Source organism: Gracilinanus agilis, chromosome 1 (assembly GCF_016433145.1).
Source record: "Gracilinanus agilis isolate LMUSP501 chromosome 1, AgileGrace, whole genome shotgun sequence".
In the NCBI taxonomy this organism is placed as follows: Eukaryota; Metazoa; Chordata; class Mammalia; order Didelphimorphia; family Didelphidae; genus Gracilinanus; species Gracilinanus agilis.
Window position 1 is genome coordinate 164,859,668 of NC_058130.1, and position 16,976 is coordinate 164,876,643.

General features: G+C 37.7%; 1 protein-coding gene across 1 annotated transcript in view; it reads left to right on the forward strand.

The window, feature by feature from the left end:
* The window catches only part of NUDT2 (nudix hydrolase 2), a 40,824-nt gene that overhangs the window by 12,293 nt on the left and 11,555 nt on the right, over positions 1-16,976 (forward strand). The window contains exons 2-3 of the mRNA XM_044657245.1: positions 10,040-10,077; positions 10,767-10,900. Coding sequence (XP_044513180.1) covers positions 10,774-10,900 — 127 coding nt within the window. The 5' untranslated portion in view covers positions 10,040-10,077; positions 10,767-10,773. The remainder of the gene's footprint in view (positions 1-10,039; positions 10,078-10,766; positions 10,901-16,976) is intronic.

A 16,976-nucleotide genomic window follows, 5' to 3' on the forward strand; every position in this document is an offset into this window, starting at 1 on the left:
ATTCCTGCACATGCAGAGTGAATGGTTTCTTATAATGTGGGATGCCTAGAGCAGGGGCAGATAAAATTGCCTGCTTTAATTTCGTAAGTGCTGCTAGGTGTTCTGCATCCAACTTAAGTGGTTCAATGACTGCAACCTTTGTCAGTGCTATAAGAGGTTTTGTGATTTTGCCATGGCAAGGAATCCAATGCCTACAAAAACCCGTTGTTCCCAAAATTGCTCTTAATTTTCTTTTAGTGGATGGAGCACTTAATTTTTGTATACCTTCAATGCATTTAGGAGAAATGAAATGCAGATAAAACAAAATCTAAATACTACACTTTTGGGAGATACCACTGAACCTTTGTTTTTGAGATTTTGTGTCCTCTTTTATATGACTCCAATAGGAGATATTTACTATCTGCTTGGCATGCTTCCACATTTGGAAAGGCTAAGAGCAAATCAAACACAAAATGTATTAAATGGCTCTCCTTAAACTCAATATTTGCCAAATCTTGTGTCAAAATTTGGGACGATAAAGTAGGACTTTCCACGTACCCTGAGACAGATGACACTGTATATTGATACCCTTTCCATGTGAATGCAAATGTGTTTTGGGAATCTTCATGGATGTATATTGAAAAAAAAGCAGAACATAGATCTATTATTGTGAATAGAAGATGGAACCAAATTGTAAAGGGTTAAAAAGAAAATTAATAGTGAGAAACTAGAGGGAATAACTTGGCATATTAAAAAGTGTTGTGTACCAGAGTTCTTAACCTTTTTTAAAAATGTTCACCTTTGACAATCCAGCCTATGGACCCTTTCTCAGAATATTGTCTTGAAATTCATAAAATAAAATGATTGTTATTTTTTTAGTCATATCCAATTCTTTGTGACCTCTTTTGGGATTTGAGTGATTTACCATTTTCTTTCCTAGCTCATTTAACAAATAAGAAAACTGAGGCACACAGGGTCACACAGCTGATATGTGTCTGAGGTTAGATTTGAATTCAGGAAAATGAGTCATCTTAATTCCAGACTCTGTGTTTCAGCACTACCTCATTATCCCATAAAATGAAATATATAGGATTTTTCAAGGAAACAATTAGAATCCTGTACCCCCCACCCTCCATGGTTTTGCTTTTCATGGTTTGATTATCTGTGGTCATTCCAGTGGAAGGAAGGAGACATAAAGGGGGCTTCAAGGAAACATGGGCAAAAGTCTTTCTATATAGCAGGTCATATTGGGCAGTTGGTCTCAGTTCTTCTGATTTTACTGTCATTTTTAAGAATTTTTTTTTGATGGAGTAGAAGGCAAGAGTAGGGAGGAAGAGCACATATATATGGAGTCATTAGGTATTTGGTTATATCCTTGGTTTCAGTCATCCAGGGTAGTTTTTAGAATGTGACCCCTGCAGATACAGGGCCCTACTATATTGTTATTTGTTAATAATAATAGATATTATTTCTAAAGAATTATAAAGTTAGCAAAGCACCTTACAAATATGATCTTCTTTTATCCTCAATAGCCCTCTGAGATAAATGGCATTATTATCCCCATTGTACAAAGGAGAAAACTGAGGCAGAGGTTAAGTGCTGGACCTGGGTTTGCCCAGCTAGTAAGTTAGGTCAAATTTGGACTCAGGTCTTCTTTACTCCAAGCCTATTACTTTACCCACTGTGCTTACCTAGCTGGGATGCTAGCTATTAAAATTTGATAACCATTTTGAAATATATATATATATATATACATATACATATATATATATAATAGATCCTCATTTAAGAACACTGATACATTCAAGAAACCTAAGTTCTCTTTAAAAAAAAAAAAAAAACCTTTACCTTCAGTCTTATTATCACTCTAGCTACCCCCAAACCCAAGTTCTATTACAGGTTCTTCTACTACGTAACTATGTGACTTAGACAAATTACTTCTTTTATTGGGCCAGTTTGTAAAAAGACAGAGTTTCAATTAGATATCTGTGAGGTTCCTTCGGTCTCTAACAATCTATCACTAGAATTCATTTGTATTAGGGAAGAACAAAAGATATCACAAGAGTAATTATATATACATATTATATATATATATATATATATTTTACTATTTGGGAACTTTTAATTCAGTGCAGATATGCAGAAGGAAAGAAAGGGAACAGGAAAGTTTTATTAGTGGGTAGGAAAGCATGAGGAAAAGAGGAGCTTAGAATCAAAAGACTTACATTCTAGACCTAACTCTGTTGCTGACTCATATACAGCTTGAGCAAACCATTTAATCTTTGTTTAGAGGCCTCAGTTTCCTCATCTGTAAAATGTATGGATCAGACCAGATGACCTCTTGGCCAATCTTTAAGTTCTGCTATTTAATGATGTTCCACTTTGGGTTTTTAAAATGGCCCAGTAGATGGCACCCTTGGCACATAATTAGTGGACTTTGTTGAAAATCCATTCTTGCCCAGCGTCACTACTAGAGTAGCTACTCCCCTGCTGACCTATGCTGTATTTTACTTATTCAATACCATCCATAGGTGATATTTCTTTTATCAGCCAGATAACAAAAATGCCAGATTTCTCTGAGAAGAGAGTTGGAAAGATCCATTCAGAAGAAGACACTGTGCATGAAAGTTTTTCTCTTCCTCAGTTTTGTTTTTGTGCTGAAGATATTTAAACATATCCATTCCAAATAGTTGTGTTTTTTTTTTGCCAGTGGGAATAGGAGCTAAGTAATTGGGTTACAAGTGTTCGTGTGATTTTTTTTTTCATTTGTGTAAGAAGCTTCCCAGGTAGAGCTTACCCTGCCAATGAAGAACGGTGGCACCCCCTCTGCAGCCTGTATAATCTTAGAGATTTGCCTGGGTCTCTCTCTGAATTAATTTTCCAGGAGAATTACTAACCCTTCCGTGGAAGTCCTTTAGGGATATGGATCATGGAGGAAAGAGGTTACCCAGCTATCAGTTCTGAGAAGAGCACTGCAATGTAAATGGTGGGAAGATTGGATCTTCTCAGAGGTAGCACAAGGCATATTCCACATTAGGCCATTGAAGCAGCTGGTATCCAAGGACAGAAGGCACATGCTTAGGAACCAATTAAGCCCTCTGCCTTGCTTGGTGGCCATATAGCAAGAGGAAGATTTTGACAAGAGTGAACTTGAGGTTTCTCTGGGGAAAGAGTACTTGGAAATTCTGATTTGCAGTCCCAGAATTTAAACTTGTTCCACTGGGGCAGCCGCTGCTCTTGTTTTGTCCCTCTTTCTCAGAAAAATGATAAGAAATATGGATTTCCCGTATTCTAAATTTGTTATTGATTCAGCAGTCAATGCTCGTTTTTCAGAAATAACAAACATTCAGGACAGTGTACCTGAGTACCATAGCTTGGTTCTCTGCAGCCTCTTAGTCTAGAACCTTTAAATATTATGGAGGAAAAAAAGTGTATACTGGGGCACAGAGCCACATTTTTAAAATGCTAATTGACAGCTATCTTACTGGAGTTCACTCCTACTCAATCCCTGCTGGGCATCTTTGCATATTTGATTTGTTGGCTTCTAAACCCAGGAGATGTGAGCCTATATTGAAATAAAGTGTGAAAACAGATTGTATTCGGGTCACTGCAGCAGATTCAACTCTAGGGTCCTCAGAAAAACACATTCACAGACAAAAATATCTTTGACTTTTATGTAAATAGAACTGTTCAGAAATTGACTGGGTTTTTCCCTGAAGGCTCCAAAATGCACCCTGTGCATTTACATAAATTTAGGAGGAATACAGATCTCCAATGAATTAATTAATACTGCCCTCCTTTGAAAAACTGCAACCCTCTAGTTGAAAAAAACATGAGTAATTTTTTAAAAATACTTTTTTGAGCAAATTAAAACCAAGAGATCATCTCACAACCATCAGATTGTCAAAGATGGAAAAATTCAAAGTTGAAGGAAGGCAGGCCAACATTTCACAGCAGAGGAGCTGTGAGTTGTCTAACTCTTAAGGAAAATACTTAGAAGTTATACAAGAAAACTTATTAAATTGTTCATATCCTTTGATCCAGAGATCCTGCTTTTTGGGTTTATGTCCCCAGAGGGGTTGCTAACATTAAGAAAAGACCCATATATGCAAAAAATATTCATAGGATCATTATTTATTATAAAGGAAAGCAGGAAACAAAATATGTTCCCTTCCAATCAGGAAATGGCTGAACAAAATATGGTATGCAAAATGGAATCTATTGTTCCATAAGAAATTTTAAATAGGAATAATCCAGAAAAACATAGAACTTGTATCAAGTCATAAGGTAAAGAACAGAGTGCCAGGCCTTGATTCAGATCTGGCCTCAGACACATCTCAGTTGTGTGACTCTGGGCAGGTCATTTAACCCTGTGTGCCTCAGTTTTCTTATTTGTTAAATGAGCTAGGAAAGAAAATGGTAAATCACTCAAATCCCAAAAGAGGTCACAAAGAATTGGATATGTAATGTGTCCAGACTTATGATTTCATCATCCCAGGCTGGCTATATAGTGCAAAGCAGGTCAACCTTGGAGCTAGGAGACCTGGGTTCAAGTTCTGCCCCTTGTTACATATTCTCCATACATGTCTCTTAATCTCTCCATGTTTCCAGGCAATCTAATAAAAGTATAAATTATAAACAAATTGCCAATCTCCATTGTCAGAAGACAAGTCCACATTAGAAACTCTCTGACTTAAAAAATTAAAAGCACAGATGAATTAATAAATTAAAAATATTTTTTGTATCAATGGGAAATTGAAGTATCCATTTTGAATGTCCCAGTCCTTTTCCTGTTTTCATTCTACAAAAAAATCTTCCTAAACTGTGGTGGCATGTTCTGAAGAAAGGGTTGTGTATTTTACAAACTAACATTCACAACAAAATTAGCATGTAGTACAAATATGTAGTAATAAACCCTAAAATTTAAACTATTTGCAGTTTGACTTAAAGAATATACCTTTTAATAAAAATAAAAGCAAATATATTTGTTCTGAATCTATAGTTTATCTTCCCTTTGTTTATATAGTACTGTGCCTGGTTGTAGACCAAGTGTTTGCTATTTTTATTCTTCTGATCTTGCTGCATCATTTTATATAGAAAGCCTAATTTCCTTTTATTTGTGTTCATTTTATATTATAATAATATGGGATTTTAAAGAAACCATAATTTCTCAATCTTTCCTTAATTGTTAGACAAATAGTTTGTCTTCAGCATTTTGCTATTACAGTTAAAACAGCTATGAATATTTTGCATACATAGGTCTTTCTTTTTGGTTTTGATGCTATAATGGCATCACTGGTTCAATAGGTAGGATCAGTTGTTTGACTCTTATTGTAAACATTGCCATATTTCACTATATAAAAGTTTGCACTAATCTACACTAATTTTAAATGTGCCTCTTTCCTCAAAGTTATGTACTTTTTGCCAATTTAGTGGCTATAAAGTAGTATTTAAAGTTTTATTTGATTTACATTTTCTGTGATTCTGTAAGGAAGAGAGAGAGAGAGAGAAAGAGAGGCAGAGAGAGCACTTTTATGACAAGTCTAGCAAAACAAATTCCCACATTGGCAATTTCTTCTCTGGTAGAAAGTGGGTGGCGTGTTTCTCTGGACTTGTGGTCTGTCATTGTTTTTCTTTATAATTTCGTCATTGTATAATTGGTCCTCTAGTTCTGCTCTCATCAGTTCATAACAATCTTCCCATTTTTCCTCAAAATTGTCCGTTTTATCATTTCTTATGGAATAATATTGTATTATGTACATTTGTATGTCATAATTTGTTTACCCTTTCGCCAATAGGTGGACACTCTTATTTTCCAGTTTGAAGCTACTTCAAAAGGAACTGCTGTAAAATTTGCATTACATAGAGGTTCTTTTCTTCTTTCTTTGATTTCTTTGGATTATAGGCCTAGTGGAGGTATTGCTGTGTCAAAGGTGTATGCATAGTTTAGTAAAATTCATGATTCTACCAACTAGGCTCTAGTGTGCCTATTTTCATACAACTCTTTCAACTTTTGTCCTCCCCTTTCCCTTTTTTTTTTTTTTTTTTTTTTTAAACCTTTACCTTATGTCTTAGAATCCATCAGTTCCAAGGTAAGGGAGTTAAGTGACTTGTTCAGGATCACACAGCTGGGAAGTGTCTGAAGCTAGATTGAATCCATGACCTCCTTTCTCCTAGGTCTAGCACTCTATCCATTCACCTACCTTACTGCTCCTTTCATTTCCTCTTGCCATCTTTGCCAATCTGAGTGTGACTTAGAACCTAAGTTGCTTTAATTTGCATTTCCCTAATTATTACAGACTTATAGTGTTTTTCATATGGTTGTTGATTGTTTAGACTTATCCTTCCAAAAACTACCTGTTTATATCCTTTGGCCAATTATTTATTGGGGTATGACTTTCAGTCTTATAAATTTGGGTTCATTCCTTAAGTATCTTGGATATGAGAGGATATCAGAGAAATTTGTTACAAATATTTTTTTCCTAGTCAACTGTTTCACTATTATTATTTTTTAATAGACCCTTACCTTCTGTCTTAGAATTGTTTTTTTTTTTTTAAACCCTTAACTTCTGTGTATTGACTTATAGGTGGAAGAGTGGTAAGGGTAGGCAATGAGGGTCAAGTGACTTGCCCAGGGTCACACAGCTGGGAAGTGTCTGAGGCTGGATTTGAACCTAGGACCTCCCGTCTCTAGGCCTGGCTCTCAATCCACTGAGCTACCCAGCTGCCCCCTTAGAATTGGTTTTAAGTATTAGTTTCAAGGCAGAAGAGTAGTAAAAGCTAGGCAGTTGGAGATAAGTGACCAGGCCAGGGTTACACAGCTAAAAAGTGTCCAAGGCTGTATTTGAACCCAGCTCTCCCATCTTCTGGCCTGGCTCTATTCACTGAGCCATCTAGCTGATTTTTCCCTTCTAATGTTAATGGCATTAGATTTATTTGAGCAAAAACTTTTGAGTTTTCTACAATCAAAATTTTCCCTTTTGCGAATCTCTCAATTGCTTATTGTTACAAATTCTTTTTCTCTTCTAGATTTCAAATAGCCAGATCTGTGATTTCTTCCTGCTCTCCTAATTTTCTCCTGTCATAAGATGTTGGTCGATACCTAATTTCTGTCAAAACTATTTTGCACCTTTCCTATCAAAACTATTTTCCATTTTTCTCAACAGTTTTTGCCAAATAGTGAGTCCTTGAGGCCTTTTCTTATAGAACCTGACCTTCTTGAATTTCCAAACCCAGAAATAAGAATTTGTTTGTGTTGCAGAATATCAAAGCATTCTTGGAAATTCAGGAAGGTCACATTTGATTCTTAGTCCAAACCCAACAACAATTACAACAAAAGCATTGGTTTCCTGGAGTAGACTGCATACTATACAGAAAAGAACATTGAATTAGAAATGAGGAGATCTTGGTTCTCTTAAGTTCTTATATTTAAGACTCTCTGCCATGGTTCACACCAGCCTTTCTAGCCTTACTTAATAACAATCCCCTTCATGAACTCCACGTTGGTATTCTGTCTCCCACCTCCTGCAAAGCCATAACTGGGACTGGGTGACTTGAGTCATTGTTCCTGATAGATTTAAAGGGCATTGATAATCCCTTCAGCATTGTAGAAACAATGGAGTTTAATGTTTATTTTGCATAAATAATTAGTTTAAATAGCTTTCAAATAGCACTAACATGCTTCCACTCTTCCCCTAAGCTCTCTTCCTAGCTACCTCCAACCCTCTCTCCTCTATAAGCCTTAAGGCTGCTTTCTGTGGGATGGTGGGAAGGCATCCCTCTCTTCCCTAGAGTTTATTTTAAAATAGATGTCATAATACTTGTTCTAGCAGCCAATACTTCTAGGCGTGATTCTAGAACTTTGTACATCTCTCATCTCCATTGCCTACATCTATCTCCCCTTTAGCCATCCTGGTGATCTGCATTGCCTGAGTCATTGTGAACTCAAAATCTCCCCACATCTCCACATGGTAGTCAACAGACTTTCTGCCCTGCAGCTTCATACTCTGAAAATCTTAATCTTCCTTTCCTCTCCCCACCCCCCACCAGTTTTCTCATGGCCTACTTCAGCTGACTTCTAAAGTTCCTTTTAATAGTCTATGAAAACTTTCCTTCCTTCAAAGTATCTCCCTATTTCTCTTTGCATCTCCTTTCATATATTAATTTTATTCTTATTTTCTATTCAACTGTTTAGGGAATACAATTTTTGTGAAAGACTTAATTTGAGGATAATGGTATGAGGCCTAGATTGGGAATGGGAATATCTACATTTCAGTCTTAGCCCTACCTGAGCTTTGACAAATTTACTTCTGTTCTTTTAGACTTGTCTTCAAAGAACACATCCAGTTTTACGAGCCTAAAGGTTTGTAAGTAGAGAGGACTTAGGGTGATAGATTGTGATGATGCGATAGGATAGAATGACTAGTTGTTCATTCCCAATGCCCCATTACCCTGGAGCTGTGTTCCTCCAATAGATCTTGTATCCTTGCTCCTTTGGAATGACACCTAAAATGTAATTTAACTTTGAACCCAAGTTAATGATATCTTGGTTTTAAGTAATTGTACAGGACTGCTGTAGTTTGCTGAGTAAGCACAATATATAACAATGTACATCAGAAGAAACACCCTGAAGCTTTTATCCTATTCCAATAGATATTTCTTTGCTATAGTTAATTGTCTGTACCCTGTATCACATATATCCTGTTTGTGTAGATGTCTCATCAGCTCTAGCTAATTGTCTCTGCCATACATCATTTATATCTTTTCAAAGCAGATGTTTCTTAACTGAGTTTGTTTTTCTGTACTCCCATGTGTTCCTGTACCTCATTAGTGTAGACAATCTGAATAGAGAGCATTTCCTTTGATTTTGTTGTTTTTCTGTATAAAAGAAGCCTTGGAGTCAAATCTAGTTGAGATTGTTCTTTGCAGGCTCTCTGAGTGTATCTTCTAAGCAAATAAAGTGACTGTTTTCTTGGAATTTTCCCTTTTGATTTCCACAACCCCTTTTACCTCCCTTTATCATTACAGGGCATAGTAGAACTTCAAGAGGCCCCTCTTTATCTACTACTTATCACTTAGGTGATTTCAGACAAGATTCCCTTGTCTATAAAATGATGTGGTTGAATTTGATAACCTCTCAGATCCTTTCCTTATGATCCTGGGGCCTAGTATCTAAGAAAGGTATGACCCCTTAAGCTAGTAGGAGGAAGATTTTCAGAGTTAGAAGCTGCAGGGCAGAAAGTCTGTTGACTACCATGTGGAGACATAGGGATATTTTGAGTTCACAATGACCTAGGCAATGCAGATCACCAGAGTGGCTAAAGAAGAAAGAGAGTAGGCTAATTGGAGGAGCTTTTTCTTTAGTAGTGTCCTCAGCCATAGCCTATAGGCTTCTATTCTCTCTAATTTGGACTTTTATAAATGGACTTCCATCCCCTTCCTAAGCAAGAGAAATCAGAAACCTGTTTACTGACATCAGTAGTGATCTAAATCCCTTCTAATTAGAGGTTTGCTTTCACTGTCCTCTTACTGACCCAAATTCATTCATCACCCATATTTTAAATATTTAGCCTGTCTCAACCTGAGCTTTTCAGCCCTGAAATCTAAGAAATGTGTAACTTATATTGAAGCCAAAATCCCCAGGAAGAAAGGTCCATTCCTAAAAGAAAGCAGCAATAAGATAATGTTTGTACCAGAAGGGACTCCATGTCTAACATCCCCTTTTTATAAATGAGCAATTGAGTATTAGAGTGGAAAGGGATTGTCCCAGGACTAATAAAAACTGATTTTGGTGGAGCTTTATCCTTTCCTCACAACAACATATGAGATACACACTGTGAGTATCATCCCATTTTAGAAGTGAAGAGAACTGAGGCTCGCAGTCCTTCAGCTAGTGAATGGAAGAGCCATGGTTCAGATTCAGGTTTCCTAGCTCTATCTTTCCACAACACCACCTAGAACACAGGCTCCTGACTGCCAAATCCAGTGCTCATTTCTCTTTTCTATGTAGCCATCCTAGTAAACAAAGAGGAATAATACTGTATGTCTCTTTTTTCACCAGGATCTGAGGTTGCTGTCGTGGAAAAACTGTAACTTTAGGTATGAGTACAATACTGTATTAAATGTCTTACCAAATCACAGCCCCTACCTTGCCCCTCAGAGCTAAGATTCTCAAGTCACTTGATAAATGGCTATCAGTTATTATATGTTATGATGAGAAAAATTGAGGTGAGGAACAGTTAGGAGTTAAGCCTGGGGCACAGTGAGGAACAGAACTTTTCTTGGTGTATATTTCCAAGTGTATTTCCTGGTGGAACTTGAAGTCAAATTCCTTGTCTTCATTAGCCTTTGTACCCATTCATTTGCCCTCCTCCCCAAATCATCACCTTCATTTATACTGTGTATATATGCTGTTATGTAATGGTGAGCTCAATGCCTCATATATATATATATATATATATAGTAGCATTTAGTAAATATTTATTGAATTGAATCCTATACTGCTCATTAGGTATTTTTGAAAATGTTTATTTTTCTAATTATATATAATAACAATTTTCAACATTCATTTCTTAAATTTTGAGTTCCAGATTATTCTCTCCTTTACCTCCCTTCTCCTTGAGAAGGCGAGCAATTTGATATAGATTTTACACATGCAGTCATGCATATTAGTTAATAACCAAGTGATGGCAGTGAATATAAGTAGCTCCCCACACCCCTACCCTCAACCCCCACCAAAGTTTTGCTCTGTGCCTTCCACATCTACTTCTCTTCCATTAAATTTCTAGGTGGATCATGGCTCTAAGAGCATGTGGCTTGATCATTTTCCGAAGACATCGCGTTCCCAAAGTGAGCAACGATAGTATTCAGTTTCTCTTGCTGCAGACATCATATGGAAAGCATCACTGGACTCCTCCTAAAGGTGCAGTATGTAACAGGTTAATAAGAATTGACTGGTTCTTTAGGGAACTTGAGGCATGAAGATCCCATGATGGACTTTCCCTAAGCCTCTGAGAAGAGGCAGAGAATAAGACTAAGGTGAGAGTAGAATTGCCTTCCATATTTTTCAAATGGGAAAATTGAAGTAAGAAGATGCCAAGTGAATTTTCCAGAGTTTCACTGCCCGCTGGTGGCAGAGATGAAAATAGAATCCAGCTATTATCTCCTCTGGGACAGGGACTGTGTCTCTTTCATGTGTTTTGCCTAGCACTCAGGAGAGTACATGGTTGTTGATGAACATGGCATAGTGAGAAAAAAACCACTGGACTTGGGCTGGGGGTGGGTTAGAATAAGGAAAGCTTTGTTCTCAGCCTAGATTTGGCATTTACTAACTGTAAACTGAGACAAAATGCTTCATTTTGGGGCCTCAGTTTCCTCATCTGATTAATAAGGGGATTTGGCTAGATCATCTCCAAGGGCCTTTCCAGCAATAACATTCTAGGATTCTGTAAAAATGTTGATAATATTCTCTTGACTTTGCCACTTGAACTTCTTACAAAACTATGCAAAACACAGGCCTTGTGGCTTCTATCCAGGGAGCTTCTGAGCTAATTTATGTTAAGAGCAGAGTATAGAGATAAAGTGTGATGGGCTTGAGGGTAATCAGGCTCACTGTCATTTACTTAGAACCTCTTGTTGGAAGCACTGATTGTAATGGGGGAATGTCAAGGGATACTTTTTGAGAACTTCCTATTCACATATGAATATGTATTATTTAACATTAAACAAAGAATACAGAATTTCAAAACCAGTGAAGGACCTGGAGAATAGATTAATGGAACATACTGCCCTTCTTCACAGTAGAGAGACAGGGTTACTAGGACAGAATATTGTGTCCCTTGTCAGATGTACGAATATAGCAGATGTCTTTGCTGAATTGTTTTTCTTTGTCAGAAGCAGGGTTGGATTTCAAAGAGGGGTTGAAGTAAATATGATATAAAGACAACAGGCATCAGTAAGAATTAAACACTTTTTTTTCCTTATTACATAAACCTGTACCTGACCAAATCACATCAGATCTGGAACTGAGCATCGGAGAATTAGCTCTATGAACAGTAGGGCTTAATGATTCAGGGAACCAAGCATTGGTTGGTCTGTCCATAACAATACCAATTCCCATTATATCTGGCATATAGATAGTGCATTGCATTGTACAAAGCATCTTGCATGTATTATCTCATTTTGTTCTTAGGAGAGCCCTCTGAGGCCCTTCTTTTTTCTTTTTTAAACTTTGACCTTCTGTCTTAGAATCAAAACTAAGTATTGGTTCCAAGGCAGAAAAGTAGGAAGGGCTAGGCTAGTGGTTCGCAAACTTTTTTGGCCTACCGCCCCCTTTCCAGAAAAAATATTATTTAGCCCTCTGGAAATTAATTTTTTAAAAAATTTAATAGCAATTAATAGGAAAGATAAATGCACCTGTGGCCATCACCGCCTTCCTGGATCGCTGCAGCACCCACCAGGGGGCGGTAGCACCCACTTTGTGAATCATTGGGCTAGGCAATGGGGGTTAAGCGACTTTGCCCAGAATCACATAGCTAGGAATTATCTGAGGCCAGATTTGAACACCCAGGACCTTCCATTTCCAGGCCTGGATCTCTATCCACTGTGCTACCTAGCTCCCCTCCTTTCCAGAGATGCCTGGCATATAATCAGGCTCCTACTGAAAGAGATGAATGAAGTAACTTATCTCTTACCACTTGGATAGGAAATAACAAAGCAGGGACCAGCACCCAGATCTTGTGACTCCAGTTTGGCAATTTTTCCATTGAAATACCTAGCTAGGGCCAATGTAACCTCCCCCTAGCCACCCCGACCCCCACCCCCCCAGGGAAAAAGTGACTACTGAAAACTTCAGAGAAAAGAGTGGTCAGGAAATATTTGAAAGAATAAGTCCATCTCACAGCCATAGATTTAGAGCTCAAAGAGACCTTAAAGTCTTGTAGGCCAACTTCCTCATTTTGCAGATGAGGCGCCAAGAAAGGTGAAATTACTTGTCCAAAGTTGTCTGGGTAGTAAGTATTAGAATCTGGATTTCAACCCAAATCCTGTGATGCCAACTTCTATGTTTTTTCCACAACCCCTTACTGCCCTTTAGATGGATAGAAAAATTAAAAGGAGGAACAGAATGTTATTAAAGTAGCCTAGGTATGAGGTAAGAAGGCTTGGCTCAAGAGTCTAGGCCCAGTTGGGGAAAATGCAGAGTATCTGTTCCTTGGCCCAAGAGTCTAGGCCCAGTGGAGAAAAATGCAGAGTGTCTTTTCCTTCCCTCTCTACCTCTTGGTACCCTTGGCCCCCTTCAAGGCTCAGCTGAAGCACTGCCCTCTTCACCATACCTTGCCTGATTCCTCCAGTTGTGAGTGCATTTTCATCACTGAGGACTTGGGCTAAATATATTTACTTATCTGGGAATATGTTGTATGTCCTCTCCTTCCCTTACCATCATGCTGGGTGGAATAGCCCTACCTTAATGGCAGTCTTTATTTCAATTAATTAATTAATGTAATTAAGAATATTTTTCCATGGTTACATGATACATGTTCTTTCCCTCACCTCCTCCCTCCCCCCTCTCATAGCCAAACAAGCAATTCCACTGGGTTTTACATGTATCATTGATCAACACCTATTTCCTTATTATTAATATTTATAATAGAGTGATCATTTAGTCTACATCCCCAATCATATCCCCATCAAACCATATGATCAAGCAAATGTTTTTCTCCAGTGTTTCTACTCCCACAATTTTTTCTCTGGATGTGGATAGTGTTCTTTCTCATAAGTCCCTCAGAATTGTTCTGGATCATTGCATTACTGCTAGTACAATGTTCTTCTGGTTCTGCTCTTTTCACTCTTCTTCAATTCCTGGAAGGTCGTTCCAGTTCCCATGGAATTCCTCCAGTTATTAATGGCAGTCTTACTTTGTGTTCCCAGAACCTAGTACAGGTCCTAACTGTTAAGAAGATGGTGGCTTCTTAATAAATGTTTGTCAAGGGGCAGCTAGATAGCATAGTGGTTAGGGCACCAGGCCTGGAGTTGGGAAGACCTGCATTCAAATCTGGCACCTGATACTTACTAGCTATGTGACCCTGAGCAAGTCACTTAACCCCAATTGCCTGGCCCTTACCTCTCTTCTGCTTTAGAATTAATACTGACAGAAGGGATGCATTTTTAAAAAATAAAAAAAGATGCTAGTCAATTGATTGATCTCAGCTCTGCTACTCACTAATCATGAAACTAAAACAAGTCACTTAATATTTGTATTTCCTCTAATGTGAGGGGGCTGCCAGAGAAGTCAGAGGCAGAAACAAAGCCATGGTATCCATGGTATCACTCTTATAGTAGCAAATAACTAGAAGTACTTGAGGTATAATAAAACTATTGCTGTATTGAAGGGGATGTCACAAAATTGGGACACTAATGCATTGCTAGTGAGTTGTGAACTGATCCAACCATTCTGGAGGGCAATTTGGAATTGTGCCTAGAGGTCTAAAACAGCGTATATACCCTTTGATCCAGTAACACCACTACTAGGTCTGTATCCCAGAAAGAGAAAATAAAAAAGGGGAAAAGACCTATTTGTTTGTTTGTTTGTTTGTTTGTTTGCTTAAACCCTTAACTTCTGTGTATTGGCTCCTAGGTGGAAGAGTGTAAGGGTGGGCAATGGGGGTCAAGTGACTTGCCCAGACTTGAACCTAGGACCTCCCATCTCTAGGCCTGACTCTCAATCCATTGAGCTACCCAGCTGCCCCCAACCTATTTGTACAAAAATATTTATAGCAGCTCTTTTTGTGGCGGCAAAGAATTGGAAATTAAAGGGATGTCCAATTGACAAATGGCTGAACAAATTGCATAATATGATGGCGTTGGAATATAATTTTGCTGTAAGGAATGATGAACAGGATGATTTCAGAAAGAGCTGGAAGGGCCTACATAAACTGATGTAGAGTGAAAAAAGCAGAACCAGGAAAACATCGTACACAGTATCAGCAACATTGTGGAATGATCAACTGTGAAAGACTTAGCTACTCTCAATAATACAATTATCCAGGAATATTCTGAAGGACTTATGACAAAGAATGTTATCCACCTCTAGAGAAGGAACTGTTGGAGTCAGAATGCAAATGAAAGCATGTGATTTTTCACTTATTTATTTGGGTATATGTTGTAGGGTTTAGGTTTTATAAGATTATTCACTTACAAAAAGGAACAATATGGAAATATGTTTTATATGATAATACATGTATCTCCCAGATTGAATTATTTGCCAGCTCTGGGAGGGAAGGAGAGAGGGAGACAAGTTAGATCTTATAACTTCAGAAAACTTATGCGGAAATTTGTTATTACATGTAGTTGCTAAAAAAAAAGATTTTTAAAAAACGAAACAATTGCTGTAAGACTATAATGGAATGTCATTGCACAGCAAGTGAGTGAACCATAGGAATTCAGAGAAGTGTAGGAAGATTTGCGTGAATTGACACAGAGTGAGTTAAGCAGAAAGGGAAGTGGCATATGTAGCAACTATCACATTGTGAGTGAAAAGCTCACTAAAAAGCCAGGTCTTGAGTGTTGCAAAAACCAGTGAGGAAGGGCAGCTGGGTAGCTCAGTGGATTGAGAGCCAGGCCTAGAGACAGGAGGTCCTACTTTCAAATCTGACCTCAGACACTTCCCAGCTGTGTGACCCTGGGCAAGTCACTTGACCCCCATTGCCTACCCTTACCACTCTTCTGCCTTCGAGCCAATACACAGTATTGACTCCAAGATGGAAGATAAGGGTCTAAAAAAAAATAAACAAACAAACAAACAAATAAGTGGATGAATGAATAAAAAATAAATGAATAAAATAAATAAAAATTTAAAAAAAAAATTTTTTAAACCAGTGAGGGCCATAGAACACAGAAAATAAAACATGCTCCTTCTTTTATGAAAGAGACATGGAGCACTGCTAGCCTGTGGGCACTGTGTATAGTTGTTGAATGAGGTTTCTCTATTGGATGTTTGTGCTTAATTATTTTTCTTTGTTGCAAGGGGAGAAAAATGAGGGTGAAAAAAATGACTTCTGTAAAAACAAAAGACATTCTTAATGCATTTTTAAAAAAAAATGAGATGAGAGTGTTGGAATAGATGACCCCTAAAGTCCTTTCTTGCTTTAAATCTTTGATACTATTAAAGGACAGGCTGTTGTTTTGACTGTTGAGAAAGATGGCTTCTCTAAACAATCTGAAAGAATTCTAGCTTAGACCAGTTATATGAAAATATATTTATTGTAGATATAAAAATTTTAGAGGAAGGGATAGTAAAAGGAAAACAGGTAGAAAGGTATTTCTTATATTATGCAGGTCCCTATGCTAATAAATCTTAACTATAACCACCCAACCAATCTAGTCTGTGAGTATTTTCTTCTTCGCCAGAGCCAAAGCTATCCCCTCTTCCTATTTTTCTAAAACCCTAAAATCCTTATCTAGCTATCCTAATCTAAATTATAAACTTATAAATAAGAAGAATAAGTCAGGTTTCTCTTTCCTGCTGCTCAGGTGTGATTTCTAGCTGGTCAGAAATTCCACTGCCTTCTCCACTCTAACAGGTCAGACTTGCTGCCACCTATTAGGGCAAGCACGGGTACTGCACCCAACAATCTCCTTCCTTTGTGGCCTGTTAAGATGAGTTTTTCAGGATGTGAATTCACCAAGATCTTCCAAACTCACAGAGCCTCTCTTGGATAGCCTTCCTTAAACCAGGTCAGCCCACAGAGTCAACCGTTAGATCAACTGCCTTTCTCAAAGGTCCTTGAGAAAATTCTCTCCCATCAATCATCCCTGAGATTCCATTCAGATTTAAAGAAACCAAACTTATTAATCTTTCTTATGTATCTATCAGTAAATTATGCTACTTGACTCTATTTCCTAATGAACTCTTAATGAATGAACATTTCTCTACAGTCCCCCTGGGATTCTTTGAAAAACACATCATGTTTTCTCAAGTGAATCCAATGCAACAAAGCAAT